The sequence below is a fragment of the Stegodyphus dumicola genome, chromosome 6, assembly GCF_044657685.1.
Source record: "Stegodyphus dumicola isolate Sdum_Otavi_A_Nest chromosome 6, ASM4465768v1".
Lineage (NCBI taxonomy): Eukaryota > Metazoa > Arthropoda > Arachnida > Araneae > Eresidae > Stegodyphus > Stegodyphus dumicola.
In genome coordinates this window covers 72,735,434-72,758,293 of record NC_140773.1, presented here as the reverse complement: position 1 = coordinate 72,758,293, position 22,860 = coordinate 72,735,434, and the positions used below count along the sequence as shown (strand labels likewise).

The window sequence follows — 22,860 nt, the reverse complement described above, 5'->3', positions numbered from 1 at the left end:
CCTTAGATAACAATGCTACAATAATAAACCTTTAAAGCTCTTGTAATGTGGTGGATGGTAGTGGTAATGGGTAATGTGGTGGGTGTAATGGGGTGTGTGTGTATAACTGTCCAAGCTGTGCACGTAATTGTGTTGCCCTTGATCTACGCTGTGAAAGTCCTGTGATCTATTTTAAAGTGGTATCCATACAAGATCCACGCGGTGCAAACGCATGATGAAACATTTACATTAAGATAATTCGCACTTGATCTAAAGAGAGCAGTTAACATTTATAACCTGTTACATATGGGGGTACTGCAAGGCTGAGTGCTGTGTATGAATTATATTTACACACAGGTATAGGTGAAAGTGTGCGGCGCACCAGAATTTCACCATTTGTCCTATAGTCCCGCGGCACTAACTTCTCAGTTCTGACCCAATTTTGAGAGAGAAGACTCCAGAGGCTCCGATAGTTTCTCGGCCCTCTTGTCTTATTGCCAAACGAGAGGACTTTCGGGACGACAGGAAGGAAAGTTTAAACCATGTTATAATATAACTTCATCGGCTATACTACCCTATTCAGTTATCCATGTTAACACAAGTTTCAAAATCTTTGTTATGGTCATAATTTTTATTTAACTCGGGCTATTATATGGCAAGGAAAATTTTCACAATACGTAAATCATTTCTTAAGAGTGAATATGTCATGTAAATGAAGAAGCAGATATTAATCACTATATTTGTTAACGTCTAATCACATTGGAACTTTTATTCACATTAGAATTCTTTGGTAAAGTCCGTTCCAATAACAATAATCTATCTTTTACAATTCTCAAATATCATACTGTTATAAATGAATAAACGGAAGTTCATTACTAAGGCAGATGATACTATTATACTTATGTAATGAGGAGGAATATTAACTCCTAATTTGATTTTTCTGAACAATGTTTTATAGAATATATCACAAAAAGTTTGCTTCTTTATTTATGCACCACATTTTTAAATTGTAATTTTTAAACGTTTTTGGTACTATTCGGTTTTGAGGGCCGTAAAAAATTGCCAAACTATTGTTGATGCCAGTGCTGCCAAAAATAATTGCGGCAACCCTAATGCAAGAAAGGAAGTATAATAGTAAATAACTATTTAAGATTGATGTTTTAATTTAGATGAAAGGTTAATTTCATATAATACTTTATTATTATAATTTATATAAAAAAGGCTAAAACATGACTAAATGGAAGCATAAGAGTAAATAACTACTTCAGATCATTATTATAATTTATATAAAAATTGCTAAACATAACTGAATGGATGCCTGCATTCGCTACCGAGTTATTGCTAAAGCATGATATCATCTCGTTGGTTGTTCAAACATAATTTTCTATAATGAATGATGCCTTTTCTTTGAAAAATTCTCGGTAAAGTGCAGAATCGCCCACTTATTTGCTTATTTGTTTGCCGCTTTTTACAAAGGGTGAAAACAATTGCATTTTTGTCAATTTTCTTTTACTTTTTAAGCGAAAAATAGGTCGATGTGTACATAGATAAAGTCAATGGTGTGAGCAGTGCCATTTTTGTGCAATTCTGGAAATTTGTTTTTGAGTGAAAATAGGTCGATGTGTACATGGATACCGAGTATGTGCAATTCTTAAAAACGAGTCAAGCAGTGGGTGATTCTGCACTTTACCCAAAATTCTATTGCAGGCTTTTCGTCAAGGGCAATTCCCAAATTGTTAAATCCATACGATATCAAAAAAGGATTTAAAAATTAAACTATTATTTCAATGGCGTCTTAAGAAATATAGAACTATATAAACTTACGCAATCTGAAATCAGCGCGTACGCTAGATCTGGCGCGCTGTTAAATGGGCGCGTTTGCTAGATTTCGCGCTTTTGCGCATACATTTTCGCTGCAATTTTTTTACGGCCCTCAAAACGGAATAGTACCCTTTTTTTTTTACTTTTATACACATGTTTTCTTATGCTATGTATTATTAGTATTATTAATATTATTAGATCGTATTGCGATTTATTATAAATGCTATTATTTTCTAAGTTACAAATATCTAGTTTAACATTTTTGGGGATACCAATAGATCCTCCCTTCCCTCAATGGACAGTTTTGCCTTATTTTTTGGCCAAATGGCTTTCCGCACTGCTTTTTTACCTAGTGTGCTAAATTTTAACGGGACAGGATTTTGGCTAGATTTTGCTGCTAGTTTTTAGATCGACTTTAAATTTCTAAGTTAGTTATTTTATAACCAGTTTTTCGTTGTCATATGGCAGATCGAACATTCTGGTCATTTTAGCACTGTAATTTAATCTTCATTGAATACTCACAGGAGCTCCTTTTGAGCTTTTGTGGGGTAGATAGGAAAGAAACTCAACGATTTATGAATTTAGTATTTTTCAGTATCACATCCGATCTATCCAAGTATTTCAGTATCACAGTCTACATTCCATGTTTTTTTTTTTTAATTTATGGATGACGATGTCTGTGCGTAGGAATTGGGAATTCCTTGAACGCATACCTCGAACAGTGGTTCGCTGCTGAGGGCTTAAGGATTACCTATCTATTATCAGATATTGTATCAAATCTTTTGGCCTTTCAGTGTATTTATCATATAGGTGTTAATTGCAATATAAAAAAATTATAACAATTTTAAGTTGTGAAAAATGTCGAAAAATATTTTAGTATCCAGATTCGTTAAGCGTATCAGATTCCTTTTTGTGTTAGATTTATGGAGTTAACTTTATGTGTTTTGGTTTAGAATTCTCTGTGGCAGAGGTAGGCGAATTATTGCAGCTGATAATGCCAATGTATCTTATAGTAAATAATAATACACGTCTTAACATAATAAAAACTTTTATTGAGCCAAATTGTATCCAAGAAATTATGGTAATTATGGCTATATACAGATGAAGATAAACATCTTGCTACGACTAGAATTCAGTCTTGAGAACATAGTAATTTCTTTATATTAAAAATGACTTCTGCTTATTAACAACTATTTGCTTCTCGTAGCAATGAAAGTTAAATATTATTTAACTATTTCTTGTCTCAGTAACGGTGCTCTAGGGTAGCTGATTTTAAGGCTCACGCCGACAGTTGTTGCGGTTTCCTTGTACCAGTTCACAGTGGCTGTCTGAAGAACTAGTAATCTCGATTAGTAGTTATTTAACTTTCGCTAGGCCTGTGTTCAGATGAGTAGAAAATAATCTAAACTAAAATCTGACTGACAAAAAAAGATTATTCTATCTGTTTTTCGATTTACAAGTTTTGCAATGCTTTAAAAATACACATTTTCGGTTTCTCAAAATATTGAACATTTTGTTTTCAAATTAACCTTCTGAGACAGTAAAAATACCGATATACTTTGGTTTTCATTAAAAATTTTCTTACTCAAAAAAAAAAAAAAAAAAAAAAAAAAAAAAACTATGTTTAAAAATATTTAAGAATTACTGTTATATATTGTTAAGTAATAAATCCAGTATATAATCGCGAATAATAAGAATAAACCAGGAAATAATTTTCTGCAAAAAACATCAATTTTGTGGCCCAACAAACGATTGTTTAAGCACTCAATACATTCTTTGTTTTGTACAGTCTGTGATGTAAATACAGTATTCGCAGAATTTACGTAAGTAATTTTTTCTGTTTTGTCTTTTGCAACCCATGTATTAGTTATGGTTTTTGGCCGGTCATCTTTATCTTCTTCCTCTGTATCCGACGAGCTAGTTTTCTGAAAAAGAAATAAGAAAATACGTCATTATACGGTTAAAATTAATACTATGTATAAAATTAATATTATATATGATTTTTGTAAGCTAATTTTAAAAGTAGTCATTGGGAAAAATTATTACTTGCAGCTGCTCAAAATACAAAGCAAGAGATTATTAATTATGCCCTAAAGAAAAAGCCCAATTTAGTGCCAAAGATTGTCGAATCTTGTCGAATGAACTAGTGTTTCAAAGTTTCAGCAAAACCAATAATATACAGTTTATAGATTGTAAACCTTAAAGTAGACAGAGTAGCATAAATATCCTCTTATATTATTCGCGCAGCTAAACCAAACAGGGTACTTATGTATTATCGCAACCAGGTTGGCGCGATTTGTAAGTTTGAGTAAAAAAGTATGAATACAAAGAAAATGTACATTTATTAATTACAGATAATTTTTAATACAGTTTTTATATTACTTTGTTTTAAAATATAAAATAGCAATTAAACCCTTCCGGTTTTGAATTTGAATAAGTTGCAAAATTATTTTTTCGGCGGAAATCTTTTGGCTATTGCTTTTAGCACTGATTGAAAACCGTATTCGCCATAACCATGTACACATCGACTTATTTTTACTTAAAAAAACATCCCAGAATTGCACAAAAATGGCATTGCGCACACTCTTGACTTTATCCATCTACACAGCTATTTTCTCATAAATTACAAAAATTTGCACGAAAATGCAGGAAAATTTTGTGAATCTCCACATGCTCTTTTTACAAAACTAGGTATAACACGTAGGGTTGCCGTAAGTAGGGTCGCCAAATTTGGCAATTTATGCGAATTTTGGCCTGGTTGCGTTAATACGTAAGTACCCCAAACAGTTTAGTTTTACTCTCTGTTGCATAACATTATGTATAGAAATATGTCACAAATGAAAATCTGTAAACTGCTGTAATGTGAAAAGATTTATCCCATTTTATGTACATCTTCTTGAGGAAAGTTATTGTTCATTATTCAGTGGGAGTATAATGTGGCTCAAATATGCAGCGCTTGAAATTTCCTGAAAATTCGAATAATCCAATATTTTGAAGTAGAGCCATTGACGTTTCCACAGCACTTTTATTCTCTAGACCCTCATTTTCAGTCTTTGGAGTTAATTCAGTTACATAGAAGTTTCTAAATTCCACCTTTTACAATATTGTCTAAGAACTGTTAGCAGGTGTGCTATCTTGCATTAATTGCTCGACAGCAATTATAATCATCAAATAACTAGGTGCAAAGTTTCCAGACGCTTCGGTATCAAACATTTCGAATGAAATGCTTAGTGAAGACTGTAAGTTGTCCAGACATCTAACAATTGAATCGAAAAAGGTAAAAAGGAGCTATGGGGTAAAAGTCAAAGTTTACACGAGCAAAAAAGAAGCTATCCCATTCCCTACAAGAATTTTAGAAGTTAGCAACCAAACATTACGAGATAGATCTAACTAGAATCCATATAATTCAGCATTTTTCAAACGTCTTCTAACATTGTTGTAAGGATTGAGCTTTGAAGGAACGTGAAAAATCCAGATTTAATTTAATTCTCATCGAGTCTTGAAATTCATAGTTCAGGTTGGGTTAGGTAATTTTAATATGGAAAAGCACACGAGGGCTGTGAAGGACATTCTTAGAGAAACTGGCTCGTATACTCTTTAACACGTGGAATAAAACCATGAAAAAGAAAAATCCAGCCAGCTTAAGTGTATAAGAAATTATGGTAATTATAATTAGACATAGATAAAGATAAACATTTTGCAATAACTAAAATCCAGGAACATGATTGGAAACAGAATTTTATTACGATAAAAATAATTTCTGTTTCCAGACTACTATGCGTTTCTCAGAACAATGAAAGTTAAATATTATTTATCAACTTCATTCAAAAACGGTATTTCAAGATAGTTGAGTTTAAGACCCAATCCTACGTTTTAGTGCTTTCCTTTTTAAATTATGGCTGTTTTGGCAACTCGTAATCTCAGGTATTAATTTTTTACCTTTTCCTGTAGGCCCTTGAAAAAAGATATAAACTGGGCTCAAATCCGGAACGAACTATCAATATCTTGCAGTGTTTTAACCAATTCCTTAGTGGTCGGGCCTATGTGGATTAAGCAGAAAACTTACAATCTGAGTGTAACAGCTATAGCGTATGTAGAGAGCTCCCCATCCAGAAGTCTTTTAGTGCCCTTGATGTTCAGAGAAGAGATTCTGGAATATATCACGTATGTCTCTGTAGCATGGGAATCTGCTACACAAATGCTAGAGAAAGACGAGAAACGAAATATACTTTAAAAAACAAACTATTTTCATTCGTGAAGAAGCAGATTTGCTCCTCTCAATCCGTATTCGAAACTAAAAGAGTTTTATTCAAGTGATAACATTATTTTCAAGTACTGTGCTTATGATTAAAACGTTATTGTGGGTATTAATCTGAACTTAATTTGAAAATTTTTTATTATATTTTTAATTTTAATTTTTAATAAATCTGAACCTTTTTAATTATCAATATAAGCTACAAGTTGGGTCAGTTAACTTTATAGGCTAGTAATAATAAAGTATTGGCTGCTAGAGAATGCAAAAGCCGGAATGATCACTTTTAAATAGAGCTGGCGAAATTCTAACAGTGCAGCGTTAAGGCCAGAAACTCTATTTCTCTAAGATCCAAAACCCTTATCTTTTATATACTAAAACTAACATACATTCTTGTGAGTAATACGGAAAGGAGTTTTAACACAGATTAAAATGATTATAACTGGTTAATTAATATAAGAACCTTGTACTCTCTTAATTTGTATACTCTTTCTAACGAATAAATCTGTGTTTCATAATTACATAAAAAGATTCATTATCATAATCAAATAATCACATGTTCACATTTAAACAAGTTTCGTGTATCTTTTACAACAACATTTTGTTGTAGTTATTTTCAGTTTGTCAGTTTCCATTAGCGACATATTGCACACAGTACAACTCTTTGCGTCATGTTCAAGCTTAGCTTCATTTGTAATACTTGCTTCTACAAAAAAAAAAAAAAAAAAAAAAAAAAAAGCTTTTGTTTGTTTTGTTGACTTTTATTGGTTGAAGCGCTATTGGATTTGTTGAAAGCATAGGTTTATTTAAGTAGGTAAATAGTGAGCTAAAACTAAGTGCTTTAGATTTAGTCCGAACTTTAAAATTTCTTTCGAACCTGAGATTATGAAATTTTCTGTTACTTTGAACGATTTTTTGTATCTGCTCGTGATTATTTTAATTTTCTAACAGGTTGGTTTCCATTATTTGGACTGTATTTCCTGAAGACACTATATTCATTAAATTTTTTAGTGATGAATTGCTTCTAGGAAGTTTTCACTATTGTTGGCAAAAATTACTGCTTGAAGGTTCTGCTTTAATAACATAGTTGATAGTTATAGAAAGCTTTTGATGTTTGAATTATTTCTTTACAACACGCAAGCAGACAATAAATTCTTTGGTTTTCCACAATTAGAAGGAAGGCTAGCTAAGTTTAGAGCCATAGACAATACTAATTTGTATTTTTCCAGATTATCCATTCTTAAAACGTCAACGTCATGTTCTTTAATCAAGTTATAGAGTTTGGTGATCATTGGTGGCATAAACTAAATCCAAGCTCTGTGGAAACAGAGAGCAAATTATCGCTGTGTCTGAAAAGACCAGTAAAGTAGTAAAAGGATTTAACAAATTTTTTAATTAAATCGGAACTGGAACATAAATGCAAGTCTCGTGCTTGACAAAATCAGCCAACCATTTGTGACGATGTAACTTAAAGCAATTATCAGTTTCAAGATTTGAAACTAAGTCTAGTGGGCAAAGGTTGCGCAATTTATTTAACGCGAAGTTGACTCGAACTTCTAACCGGCGTAACAATTTAAATGCTGGAAACTATAACGCAAATCCGAAGACTACAGTTGTTGTCTGAGCTGACAGAAACCTAGTAACGTGTCCTCGAGAGGTAGAAACATTATCTGTTTTACAATCAGAGAAACCTCAGCTTAAATACTCTTAACCTGATTTGTAGTTTGTTAGAGAAATGAAGAGGAGAATAGACTGTAAAGATCTAAATCATAATAACTAGTTAGATTAACATATGCATTGTAACAGCATCATCCAGCAGAACTCTTTTAAGCACAGTCACCAATAAGGTCTACTGGTTGTGTTTATGTTGAAGGGTATTGAACAGGGCCTAAACTGAAGAAAGTAATCCCTTTTCTAGTTCTCTCTTTATCCATATGTTATGCCATGTAGATTGCTATTGCAGAAGGAAGAGCAATTACAAGCATCTAGTTGAATATATAAATAAACTCTTTATCTTCATATTTTTCTATTATGCAAATCGCTCTCTGTGGACATGTGTATTCTCCTCGTTTATTCTTTTTATTATCTCGGCTTTCTATGTATAAGAATGAAACCCCGATTATTCATGTTAAGGGATGATTCGGAATTCAAAACTTTAGTGTTCGTGTCTGTGTAAATACTCGTATAATTTCAACAATTTTAGAATTGAGACTGAAGTACCTTGCTTAATTCTGAGGTCACGGAAAAAATAAAGCAGATGATGCTTTATTCTGAAATAGGAGACACAGGAAATTTAGCACGGATACTCTGATTCAAAGTCTATTCACTTCTATTATTTGTACTGTGTCCTAAGACTGGAAGAATGCTTTTATAATATTCCTTTGCAGATGTCCGTATTGTTTTATGAATCAGAACCTACTTCTTATTACAACGCTGAATATTTTTTATGTAGACTGCAAAAGCAAATGTGATATTTTTCTGGGGCATCTTCTGTCCCAGCATCCAACATTTTTTTGATAAATTCGTGATGCCAGTTTTTAGTTCAGCAGTTAGTGGAGCGCTACTGATAAGATTTCTCACTTATCTGCTTACGTGAAAATGGCGTAAAAAATATTAGATTTTCCAACTATTTCCTTTTAAATTAAAATTTCATTGAAGTTCTTGTCTGCAATGAAAACTGAAAAGGCCAGGGTACATAATTTCATTTTTTTAAATGAAATGATGCTTTAGATTAGTATCCGCTTCTTTGAAAATGGAGGTTTTAGTGCATAGATTTCGCATTTGCTTTTTGTTCGATTTATGCAGCAAATTCCGCGTAACTTATATTTGGATATCCCATCGAAATATACGTCTATGCGCACAATTATTAGAAGAATTATTTCAAAAATCTATCTTCATTATGTTCCATGCTATAACAGACTGAAATATTTCCCACAGAAAATTAAACGCTAGTAAATCGCTGAGAATATCTCCCCCCCCCCAATGTATTTCAAGGAAATTTGTAACTGCAAGGTACTATCAGAATTTCTGAAAGCAAGCTTTTTAGGTACATTAATTCTTTGATTCTCGTCAAATTTATTTTGAAATACTCTTCAAATTAGAATGACCTTATTGTTAGCTTTCTGCAAACTAATTAGCATTTCGTTTTCTTGATTGGTAAATGTTATCACACGAGAACGCCAGCTTCATCTGTATAATGGTTAGCGCTATTGTTTGTCCTATCCTGTGGCCTGGGGTCGAATCTCGGAGAAGGCATGGATTCTTGTAAGTGTATAGTGTCTGTGAGATAAGGGGACACTCAAAATACATGGCGAAGCCAAAGTTCTCTCTAGTGGTTGATAGTAGGGAGGAGGGGTAGAAGTCAAAAGTGTGACGGCGCTTTACACCTGGAAAGGTCCGACAGTAACTAATCTCCCGTTGGAACTGCCCAGTTAGCAGCCTGTACCTGTAAATGCACAGTGTCTTCGCGGCATGGGGCTACTTAAAATACTGATGAGTTCCTAAAGGTGTGATGATAAGGGAAGAGGGATGGAAGAACCTTGAATTCGCCCCCCTGGGGGATCGTATTCATCAAAATTGGGAAGGATTTACCCAGTTTTCGCAGGTGTAAAATCAATCGCCCCCCATAATGTACCTTGGGAAACACTCTCAATGATGATATAGCTAAATGGCCGATATTGCTTATTCTCGATGAATGCAAGAGTCGGACCATTTGAAACAACAGGATGACTCAAAAATTATTTGCGCTTGGTTTATTTTGTGATTATAATGCAGATTAATCACAGTAATCTTTATTCTATTCGATTTAAATAACAATTAGTTTTTGCACCTCATTGGATAGCATAATAATGCAATTTCGTTCCTTGACCAATATTTGTTCAAGGCTTATTATATCATGTCTATAACATATAGTCATTTGTCACTTATTGTCATTAGTAACAATAAACGACTGAGTTTTCTGCATAGAAATTGTTACATGTGCGCAAGAATTGCTCATAATCTTAAAAAATATAAGCATCTTCGATTTTTCTTTCCCCTGCTATCAGTGAAAAATTTGCTTATGCGGGTAAAAGTATTATGAACTGAAAGTAGTTCTTAGTTTAGAAACTTCCAGTTCTGTCTTTAAGGAAATTCTTCTGAGAAAAATAAAAACGTAATTTAACTCTTTTTACTTCCTTGTACGAAATGAAGGAAATATTGTAATCGTGAAAAATTTCGGGCATCATATTTCAACGAAAATATCCATTTCAACGATATTTCTGCCTGACGCCTGTACGTACGAACAGAATAAAGGACTGTTTTGCTCAAAAAAGTATGCAAAATGGACTTAAAATGGATTTAGAACAGATTTTTCCTTGACGTCTGTACGTACGTACGTATGTATCTGGCACAACTCAAAATCGAGTAGCCGTAGAACGTTAAAATTTTGTATATGGGACTGCTGAAATATGTAGTTGCGCTCCTCCCTTTGTGCTCCAATCGCCTGCACCCAATCGTATAGAAATATACATAGATATATTCCTACTTTGTTACCTGGCAGTGAGCTTAGTTTTTTATTCTTATATGTTGGTAAATTGTGCATTTTTCGCTTTAAAAGTGATTGAATGGTGTAGGTTTTATGTTCTGGTTAAGGTTTTTATGCCTTTAGTTAATCTGCAGGCAGTAGTTACAGAATTATGAACAATTTAAAAGTTTAAGTTCCGAGTTAAATCTAACGAACCGCTATTTGTTTGCATTTGAAACTTAGTAGAATAGCGAATTAAGTCAGTTTTTGCACATTCAATGCCCTAAAGTTGAGTGGAACGAAAGGCAAACTTTATGTTTTGTGCACCTAAAAATCTGCCCTCTTGCCCGCTGGCAGAATGCTCGTATTGCGTAGAAACACTAATTTAAAATATCAAAATTTTTTTTTTTTTTTTTTTTTTTTTTTTTTTTTTTTACTGTATTTGGTGTCTTTTATGGTTTTCAGTATTTTACAATTTTTACTGAAAATGTTTGGAGTTTTATGTATTTTTGCTTTGCCGCAAAGGGAGAACTGAATTAACTGAATGATTAATTTATCTCTAATGAAATTCTAGAAAATATTTTGATATGATGTACTGCAAACAAAGCGTATTATTTAATAGGCCATACAAGTCATGTGGCGTTTCCACATCAGATTTTTTTTTTTTTTTAATTTTTTCATTTGGTGTGACGAAGAGTGATACTGATGAAATATTATGGGGTTATTACGTCTAACAACTCGAGACGCGCAATGCTAAAAGGAAATTTTTCGAGAAACCAGCTTCTATCCAGTATTGGTTTAAACGGGAAGGTTCTGACAGTCCCACTGGAAGCTGTATCCCACCTACGTACGCTGAACATTTTGCGACTCTGGCGAATTTGTTTTTCGGCGCATGCTCTATCTCAAATACATTTTCGCGAAAGAACTTGTTTTTTTGGCAAGTCAACCCTTAAATATCCTGAAAGCCAATATTGCAAGTCATCCCACATTCTTTGACAATTTGTTTCGAATTTTCCCTCTTTTTTTCAAAATAAAAAATTATTATTATGTCAAAAATATCCAGTAGGAGCTAACCAGCAACGCCGTCCAAAAACCAAAAACAAACAAACAAACAAAAAAAAAAAAAAAAAAGCAATATCATTAGGGCAAAATTAGAAACTAAAAAATAAACAAAGCAGGAAACACCATCAAAAGCATTTGCGGCAGATATTCATTGGGGTCTGCAGTTGTTTGCTCAGTTTTAAAGACTAAAGAGAAATACTTATCTGAGGTTAAGAATGCGCAGTCTATGCAGTCTGTGCGATTACGAAAGAAAGATTACCCAAATGGAAGTTTTTACCTGCGTGGATTAGAGATCGACACAAAGATTAAATATTCCGTCATATATGGCATTACTTTTGCAGAAGCATTATCTATTTTTAAATGGTCTAAAGAAAAAAAAAAAAAAAAAAAAAATTGAAAGTAAAGTGTTTAAGATTTACTTCGTAATTTTTAATATAGATATTTTGAGTTTTTATGTTTTTTCGCCTTCTCGCGAAGTGAGAACTGAAATAATTAAATGAGAAATACTTAATCGTCTGTGAAAAACTGTTTCTTTTTTGTTTTGTTTGCTTAGTTTCTTTTATACATCATTCTAGCTTTATTATAGTATTTGAATAGAACATGTGGCAACGATAAGATAATTTTATTCTTTAAATGATATAAATTTTGTGCATTATGAGTTATAATATGAATGAAATATATAAGTTAACTGTTATATAATTATTATATCATATAACAAGTTACTTACTTTCCGTTATATAATTATTATATAAGTTGACTGTTATATAATTATTAATACTGTTAAGTGAATCTAGCGCCAGAGTGTCGCTATGGTAAAGTGAATTTTAAAGAATGCATTTATTCTATTGTGGTTTATGCGCTGTCGGCGAAGTAGATTTAATTCAATCCAATAAGTTTAAATGAAAGGCAAGAAAAAATTAGTATAATTTAATATTCCGTACAAGGAAGTCATGTGGTGTACACATCAGATTTTTTCTTATTAATTTTCAACTGTAAAATATGTTCACTTATAAATGTGATATTAATAAAGCGATTATTTTTAGTTCAAAAACTAATGACTGAAATTATTTGATATTTGATAATAATGAATAAAAGTTAATAGAATTTTTCTTCATCACAAACTGAAGAAACTCAGCGTTCAATCGTTTTTTTATTTCCTTGTACGAAGTAAAAAGGAAGTATTGTAATCGCGAAAAGTTTCAGGCAGCATATTTCAACGAAAATATCCATTTTGACCACTTTCAAATGCAATTTAACGATGTATTTCCGTGATATCTGTATGTAAGGACAGAATAAAACACTCTTTTCCTCCAAAAAAATTATAAAACTGCTTTAACATGAATTCTGAAGAGAATTTTTCTTGGCGTCTGTACGAACGTACGTACGTACGTGCGTATCTCGCATAACTCAAAAACGAGTAGCCTCAGAACGTTGGAATTTTGTATATAGGACTGCTATAACATGTAGATGTGCACCTCGTATTTTGGTTGCAATCGGCCACATCAAACGTATAGCAATGTATTTATATATATATCCACTCTGTTACCCGGCTCAGTGATCTCAGTTTCTTTACTCTTATATGTTTGTAAATTGTACATTTTTTGCTTTAAAAATGATTGAATTATGTTGTTTTTATCTTCCGGTTAAGGTTTTTATGCCTTTAGTAAATCTGTGTGCAATATTTTTAGAATTATCAACAATTTTAAAATTGTTTAAGTGCCGCTAAGCCTAATAATGTTTATTGGAGGCCATTGCTTTTGTTTACATTTGAAACAGCAGAATAGCGGATTTGCCAATCTAGAGAAACTTAGCTTCGCAACAACAAAGATAACGCCTTCATTTATTATTTAAAACATGCTTAATCCTTTTTGGAATTTTTTCGGGGAAATAAGAGTTTAAGATTTACTTCATAATTTGTAATACAGATGCTTTGATTTTTTATGTATTTTTGCCTTGTTCCGAAGTGAAAAATGAATGAATTGAATGAGAAATACTCAATCGTCTGTGAAAAACTGTTTCTTTAATTTCTTTTATATATCGTTCTAGCTTTGTTATAGTATTTGAATAGAACATGTGGCAACGATTAGATAATTCTTTAAATGATATAAATTTTGTGCATTCTGAGTTATAATATGAACGAAATATAATACTGTTAAGTAAACCTAGCGCCAGAGTGTCGCTATGGTAAAAAAAGTGAATTTTAAAGAATGCATTTATTCTATTGTGGTTTAAGCGCTGTCTGCGAAGTAGGTTTAATTCAATCTAATAAGTTTAAATGAAATGCAAGAAAAAATGCGTGTAATTTAATATTCCGTACAAGGAAGTCATGTGGTGTACATATCAGATTTTTTCCTATTAATTTTCAACTGTAAAAAATTTTCCTTTAAAAATGTGATACTGATAAAGCGATTATTCTTAGTTCAAAAACTAATTCAAAACTAATAGACTAACATTATTTGATTCTTGATAATAATGAATAAAAGTTAATAACATCTGTATCTTCGAATTTTTGAATAATATTTATGCCACGTTGTAAATTAGCTAGCTCTATTTTAGATTTTCTGATGCGTTATTCACGTTAGTTTTTAATGCTAAAGAAAATAATGCAAGCTCAAATAAACTCTGTAAATACTAATTCAAATCTTGAAATCTTCGTAACTGCATATTTGAAGCAAATTCATAATTGAAATTTGTTCGCGGGCCGTATAAAATTGCTTCGGGGTGCAGTCAGTGTTAAAACCCTGATTTTTTATATGGTTTTCTTTGTTTTTAGTCAAACAATTTTTGATTTATAAGCAGGTGAAATGTTCATTTTTTAATAAATGTTTCTGTCTATTTCTTTGACTTTTTCACCGAAACAGAAACTCCTTTTTTCGGAACCAGTTTCCTTAGCATTAAATCATTTCAACTGGAAAATAACTATCTCTTTACGAGTTCTCAATTTATATGAGATAAATCGGGCCCACGTATTTCATAAAGTCAGATATTAATTGCATATATCACATTTATGCAGCGAATAAAATAAATTATGCTTCTCTATAACCAAAAGCAAGTAATTATCCGGCTGAACGTATCCCGTCATCCGTCTACTAATACGAAAAATGGTTTACTAAAGAATGTAGGTGAAGAAAAATTGTTATTTGCTTCGAAAGTACAGTATCTGTGGAACCATTCAACGCTAGCAAATTTGAAAGAGTCGGAATTCTTGAATCTAGTGCATAAGAATTATTTTACCCAAGTGGTAAATGATACCGCTCTCAAGTCACGGACTCAGGATCTGTCCAAAAGCCAAGCGGCCTCTTTCGCTGCGCCTCTAATTTGACTCATAGATTTGCCACGAGCAAGCTTCCGCTTAAAAGCGAAAGCACTGAACAACTGCTAACCACAAATCACCACAGCACTGCGGTCGCCACAAAGACTTTAAACTCGCTCTTTTCGTAGAATATTTAATTTTATTGATGTTGCAGTAATATTTTATTCGTAGGTACAGGCAAATAAGCATTTCCTTTTAAGGTATTTTCTCCCTCCTTCCAGTCGTGGTATAACGGTAGCACACTCGGCGCATGTTCGAGAAGACCAAGATCGAGTTCCGGTGAGGATAACATTGCTCATTTTTCCCATTTCCTGTATCAAAAACTTTTATGACTCTACATCATTATTTAAAATGTAAGCCAGTCTAAGCCTGTTACAGCTTGTATTTTACTGAGCTTCGATTTCCATTAAAGTTTTGTTTATAACCTCAGGTTTTCATTCCTATCGTTAATGGTCATCATAAGAATATTTACACTACTAGTAAGCAATATTAATGTATATAATGATTTTGGAAGTCATGAATATTTCAGAAAAGCGTTCTAACATGATTAACATTTTCCATATTTCTGATTTAAACTAATTAAAGTAACAAACAGTATTAACATGTTTGATTTCCGAAAGGAAGTTAAGTCATGAATATTTCAACAAACGTTTCTCCATGAATATGGAATCTAATTAAGATTTATGAGACCGATCGATCAGCCTGTCACGGATTAACATTTTACATAGTTCATATTTTAAATAACTACAAGAGGATTGAATAACTTATAATAATAATTGTATTTTAGTCAAAACATTTATTTTTGGAATCTTTTGTTTTCAGAATTAGCATTTTCAGCATTTGTATCCATTTAACAACAATAACTTCTGCCCCCCCAAATAATGTAATGAATGATGGATTGTTTATTAATTATAAAGACATATGGAAAGCAAAACATTTTACGTTGAAAATAACAGTGTTAATTTGAGAGTTAGGACATTAAATTAGAATATGTGAAATACGTACTGTATGCGTATTGCTGCATTTTTGACACTTCTTTGTGTGGATATTGTAAGAAACCGCGAATTCTAAAAGAGTTGAGAAGACCATGATGATGCACATAAACAGCCATATATCCATAGCTTTGATATAACTCACTGGTGGCAGCTGGGCCTTGTACTGTTGGACCTACGTTAGAAATATTGAGAAGTCAAAAAAGAAAACTACTTCTAAATCTAAAAACATTATTTAGCAGCTGTTGCGCGATGCAAGGCTACAGTAAGGGCATTTATAACCATTGCTTGTTTTTTGTACAGCGTAGTAAGCTTGTATATTTAAGTTTTAGTTTTAAAAAATACGTTTCCTAGGATTTATGTTTCCCCATTTTCTGGAATATTTCAAATTGTTCTGTAAGCATACGAGTAGAATAGGTTTTGAGGCCTTAGTATAAACATTTAATGCTGATTTCTGGGGTGTTTGAAATCGTGATGCGCACGATAAAGATTACAATATAAAGGGTGTTTCACAAGGTCTGAAAAACGATGAAATTGAGTAACATTTAAAAGGAAAAAGATTTTTACTTAACATTTTTTAGGATTTACTCATGAAAACAAATTAAAAATCAAATATAAGTTTCTCAAAATGTTTGCCATTTGAAGAAACTACTTAATGAAGTCTCAGTTTGAAGTTCTGAATAACCCGACTGAGTTGGACTATTGAAATAAATCTTATCCTACCTGTTATCGGTGTTTCAGCTTTTCTGTAGCTTTTAGTTGATCTCTGTAGACTTTGCATTTTATGAGCCCATAATGAGAAGTCCAAAGGAGGCAAGTCAGGGCCATAATGGAGTTAAGCAAGTGCTCGGCTAAAAAGATTCGTGTAACCTTTGCGCTGATGTGGTTTTCATAGTGAATTATCAGCACGTCTAGGACATCGCTTGCTGGAGACGGAAGAGGTTCGTGTTGGCGAAGCCGTGTATATTGGATCCAGTGTTTCTTAGTAGTCATCAGGAATGAACCTTGTTCTCAAAAACTTAATATAACGTTCTGAATTTAGCGTACAAAAATACAGGCCACTTCTTGAAACCTTCTACATGGCTCTATTATCAACCTCAGCAACAGCTCTGACTAAACAAACATGGTATTAGACTGAATATTAGTCCAAAAATTTTCTGGGGGGGGGACAGAAACTATAAATACGTTTCCTTTGGACCCTGAAAATCTGGGCAAAAATTGGCGATACTAGCTCAGCTCATTGATGGGTTATTCAGATAACAGATTATTAAGAACATCCTTTAAACACCCTATATATTGACCTCCATGAAAATATCTAGAGCTGTCTTAACACCTCATGGATTAGCCTAATCTTTAAAGTAAATGGGTAAACCATAAATAAAGCTTTCATATCAAAAGAGCACTTTCCATATATAGTGACACTACTGTCTTCAAGAAAGTCTAACAAATATAAACGTTCTTGAGGTATAATGTGCATATTTTTTTTCAAATCCAAATTTTTTTTAAATCCGATTTCTTAAATTTAAGACCCTCGAAACTTTACAACCCCGAATCTTTCTAAACTTTATAATATACTCTATAACAACAAAAATCTACCCACCAAGAAGGAATCATTCGATTACTTTGAAATTTCGTATGCAAAAATGTTTTGACCAAATATGTAAATAATTAAAATTTGGTGTCCAGTGAATGAATAGTCCGATCTCCAGCGCATCGGAACTGCGAATCCAGCAGATGTATAGAAGGAGCTGTTCTTGAACTGATGGTTAAGAATGTTTGTTGCACTGCGATTTAGGATACCTTTCAACGACTGAAAAAATGCCTCGCCGCAGAATTCGAGATCATTACGAGCAACTGTCAGAGTTTGAAAGAGGTCGCATCATTAGATTGAAAGAGGCAAGTGGGCAAATCGGAGAATCGCTTGTCATATGAGTCAAAGCAATACGGCGATAAGAAGATGCTGGCAACAATGGGTGGACAATTTTCCTTGATAACTGGATCTCTTTGGTCGTCATAGGTACACTTACAGCACAGCGGTACGTTTACGACATTCTGAGACCTGTTTTGCTACCGTTTCTTTTGCAGTATCCTGGCCTTATTTTTCAGCAAGATAATGGCAGACCACATACGGCACGTGTTGCTATGAACTATCTTACAGCTTCTCAAACACTTCCTTGGCCAGCCAGATCGTCAGATCTCTCTGCCATCGAGCATGTTTGGGATATGATGGGAAGGCGACTGCATCTACGAGAGAATGTTGATGACCTATCCTGACAATTGGAGCAAATTCGGCAAGAAATACTACAGGAGACCATCCGGGAGCTTTATCAGTCTATGCCACGCCGTGTGGCAGCTTGGATCAAGGCTAAAGATGGGCCAACATTTATTGAGCTCATTACTTTGTAACTATATAAATCGGAAATAAATTATTCAGTTGTTCTGAAATTTAAAACATTTTCTATTCTGTACACAATCTTCCTATCCACCAATTTTTGTCTTCATCGGACAATTCATTCTTGGTGTGTAGATTTTTTTTTGTTTGTTATAGAGTGTATTATTATAAACTTTTATTTCACGTTAAAAGCTTTTAAATAAGGTACAATTCGAAAACTAATTCTAATGAAAAACATATTTAAGAATGCAGTTTTTAGAAATACATATATATTAATTAAGAAAATGCAAATGAAATTTAGTGTATGAAATACATATTTCAATTCTTGAATAATGAGGTTAATTTTTTCAATGTAATTTGTTGAGAAATATTTCAGTAATAGTTCAGACTTTTTGATAATATTTTTCCAGAATCCTTTTAAATGAAAAGAACTAAAGGGAAAGAATTATTTCCAAACTCTAAAGGGGAAGAATTATATTAGAATAATTTTTCAAACGTGAAATGCAAAATTTTCTTCTGAAAATTTACAGTATGTATAACACAGGCACGTGGAATAATAATAATACTATAATTATTCTAAAAAACAAACCTGAGTGCAGAGAGTAAGAAGAGATGTAATGCTTAACGCCACTCTTGCCGGAACTGCGTCAACTTTCAGCCAGAAACTGACCCAACTCATGGTCACGATCATCGTTGATGGGGCATACGTGTTCATGATGCTGCCCGTTAGAAGTCGCACCAGAGTAAATTCCGCGATCAAAGTCGTGTAGTTACCTATTGACAAAAGAAGCTTTAATAAATATCTGCTATATTTCCACTTAGGAAAATCAGCACTGCATGAAGCATTATTTGATGGTGTTTTTAATCGTAACATGAAAAGTAACCAACAAACATATCGAATTTAATTTTGATAGGAATGTTAAAATATTCAATACACATGAATTTTAATTTCGAAATTAATATAATTGGACAGGTAAAAAAATTAGGTATTCTTAGGTAGGGTGTTGGCTGGAGTATTTATGTGTACAAAATAATTATTCTTGTATATCATAAATTGTGAATGAATTCAGAGGCGTAGCTTGTTGAAATTCAGTAGGATGAATCGGAGTTTATTTCTATATTTAGAGAAACATCTGTAGAGATATTAGGATTTTTTGAAAGCATACATGAAAAATTAAGTTTGCCATTGTCAAGATTCAAACCACGGGTCTTTCACTTTACAGCTGTAAAAGCTACTACTTACATCACGAGAGTCCGCACGGGGTAATGAGATAATTCCTTATGTTCTTCCCTACTTAAAAATAATGAGTGGGAAGAGGTACGAAACCTAGTCCTCAAATCCAGATGGGGACGATCACGTTTTCATTCGACAGTCTAGACATTAATTTAGTCGAGACAGTCAAAGACATTTAACTTTTTCCCAAGCCAGAAAGACGAAAAACCAATTATACCCTTGCATGGATTCGCAAGATGGATCTCTCCCTTGCTAGCTGGAAATGCAACAAATTCAGCATAAGGACTTTTAAGCGGGAATGCGATTTTCAACACATTTCCTCAGCTGACTAAAATTTATTGTAATATTAATTTTAAAATTTCTTGTGGTTGAGAGAGAAAACATATTATCTTTAAATCCTTATTTAAAAATAAGGCAGTATTAAATGCTGTTTAATGCTTACACCTTTTCCTTTTTCGATAAGACATATTCTGTCTGTTAAGGATGTCTCTCCTTTAGAATTTTATAACCGTTCGCACATTACAAACCTAGTTTTTCCTGTTTCACTTTTATTCATAGCCTGTCTCCTAAGTTTGATCTTTTCAATTCCGATGTGAAGTAAACATTATGAGGATTTTCCAGCTCTTTTGAAACGGGAAACCACTAATTTTTACTAAATTGGAAGCTCCGTATCGATTATTAAGAAGCTTTGCTTGTGTCTTGTAAAGAAATTTGAATTACTTCATTCCATTTGATTCCATTATGCTCACCATGTCTCGCAACAGTGGATGAGTGGTTTAACAACCGAATACAAGCAGTTTAGCCCTGTTTTGAAATTTATAGAAAGAAAAGGATGCATGATTAGGTTTTGCGGTTTTCCTGATGTGTAACGTGAAAATAAGCCCTTTTTCCTCAGACACTCCTCTATGAACCCATCCCTCCTGTAAACATATAGTCTGGTGTACTTTGCCATGTTCAACTAACCTAATCTAACCCTTTTGCTTATCAAAATGAAGTTGCTACGGAATCAGACTAAAGAAAAGTTATTGTGTAAACAAAAAAATAAAAATTGAACTTATAAATCAATATTAGTTGGACGAGAAGTACATTTTTGTTGGTAGAAAAATTACTGCTATCCCATACTCCTCGCATTTCACTGAAACGCAACAACAAAATGCTACAAAATGTCTAAAAAAGATTGACTTCCACAAAGTAGAATAAGCTGTAATTGTTTCACAACTGAGACCCATAAAAACACCCTGCAAAACTTCCTAATAGAGAAAAATAAATTTTAGAGGCAGTTGGTGGTTGTTGTCACAGATTCGTGCTTCTTGCCAGTTTATCATTAACATGCAAGACACAAAACAATACTTATGCCTTACAAAATGTCTGTAATACTTTTAGCAAAAACTGATTATACTTCAGTGATATGTGATAAATTTAGGAAGAAAGATGTTATTACATTAGCATTTTCAGTTAGACTGAAATTGCTAATATAATTATGATTTGTCTCGATATGCCCAAAACTACAGCTAATGGTATAGGTAATAAAAAAATTAACATTGTAAGTACAGATTACGACTGGATAATTGAAAATTGCATTTACACATAATTTTTAGCCCAGAAATTTTACAGAAGAACGAAATTTACACCGCAAATGATATTGTGTGCGTAGACACATACATACGCAGTCAGAGAAAGAAAGATAGACAAATAAAAAAGAAAAATAAGAAAGAAAAATTAGAAAGACAAATAAAAGAGAACTGGATCATAATGAAACTTAAAGGAAGGCTTGCTAAATGTTGTGTTTGAATGGACTGCTTGAATGTCTCCATAGCACAGGTGGCATTTCGTGGACATTTGTCTAGAAGATTAAAAATAAAATGATGTAAAAATGTGGCGACATAATTGTGACTACAGATGACATAAAAAGTAAACGAAGCAATTCGATATTACACCAGAAACTGTTTATAAATTAATCCAGAAAATAACATAAATCTTGGCTTTTGATTCACAGTCCTCCACTAACACCTTTAAAAAAATAATTAAAGTACTAGAATCAAAATTGGGTGACTGTGTTTTATTGAATTTTGAAGTAAATGCCAGAAAAATTAGTAGAATATTTTTTAGAAACATGTTGCATTACCAACACTCTGGATATCATAGAAAACTATATACATTATAGAATAATTAAGACAGTTCAAAAGAATCAGAAAAGCAGGATCATCTTAGGAAAGAAGCATCTTAGGAAAATGACAAACTAACCTCATTTAATCAATAGTAAAAAGTGGTCTTGAATACTTAAAAATTAATGGTTTATATTGTGCTCTACCTTCTTTCTGCTGTTGTTTCTAATTCTTTTGATCTTAGCCTACAGACAAATTAGACCGACGAATTTTATTATGATCAAGAAGCAAGGACTGCGTTTGAAGAGAACTTTAGGCTCTTCAGGCTTTTACATGCTCCCATACCAGTTAAATATTATACAGTTCCAAACATTCATGCCTGCTCAGAGATACGAATTTGGAACCAAAGCTATGCCAGCTGGCCCTACCAGTATGCCAACAGTGGAACCTTTCAGATATGTGCGAGTGTTTTCAACAGGTTGGTGAAGACAGGTCACGCTTCCATAACTAAATAGTAGATACTTTTATAATTAAAAATTCTGAGAAGAATTTTAACTATACTTACACGCTACGACTTTTTTTAAAGAATTAAAACAGTGATGAAATTTTCAGGAATTGTGAATACCTACCATAAGCATGAAACCTACCGTCAGCAAATTCTTCTGTGACAGAATATGTCGTAGGCGTATTAAGGGAAAATTGTAGAGGATGAACCTCTCTCATCATCGTGATAGAATCCTTTTTATAGGGACTGATGCTGTCTCCTATCCATCTCAGAACAGCAACTGAATCAGATGATGACACTGGAAATTTAGTACAGAATAGATAAATAATTAGCTGATAAAAGTTTTGGTCTTTCCTTACTTCTATTAATTATTCATACAATGCGTCTAGAAAAATACTTTTGTTGCGTTTATTTTCTCAACCATTTATCGTAGAATTATAATACCAGTTAAAAAAAAAAAAAAAAAAAAAACTTTAAATAAGGAAAATGGTCATGAAGGGGTTTTTGTTTTGTTTAAAAAAGCAAAGTTATAAAAATTACGAAATCTAACTTTTTATAAGGTCTCCCTGTCCTTATAGTTAATTATATTTAGTAAAAGTTTATAACTATTCGAACACTCATTCGTAATTAAAAATGAAATGTGAATTCAGAAAAAGTTTCCTGAAGTTAATTGATTAAGTGAAAAGCATTTCGCAGACTGT

The 22,860-nt window shown here is 32.7% G+C and overlaps 1 protein-coding gene across 1 annotated transcript in view; it reads right to left on the bottom strand.

Annotated features, from left to right (window-relative positions):
* Positions 1–2,838: 2,838 nt before the first annotated feature.
* LOC118204804 (glycine receptor subunit alpha-2-like) overlaps positions 2,839–22,860 on the bottom strand; it is a 118,389-nt gene continuing 98,367 nt past the window's right edge. Inside the window, exons 6-9 of the mRNA XM_085817897.1 lie at positions 22,302–22,457; positions 18,905–19,089; positions 15,937–16,098; positions 2,839–3,725 (exon numbers count right to left, since the gene is read on the bottom strand). Coding sequence (XP_085674023.1) covers positions 3,435–3,725; positions 15,937–16,098; positions 18,905–19,089; positions 22,302–22,457 — 794 coding nt within the window. The 3' untranslated portion in view covers positions 2,839–3,434. The remainder of the gene's footprint in view (positions 3,726–15,936; positions 16,099–18,904; positions 19,090–22,301; positions 22,458–22,860) is intronic.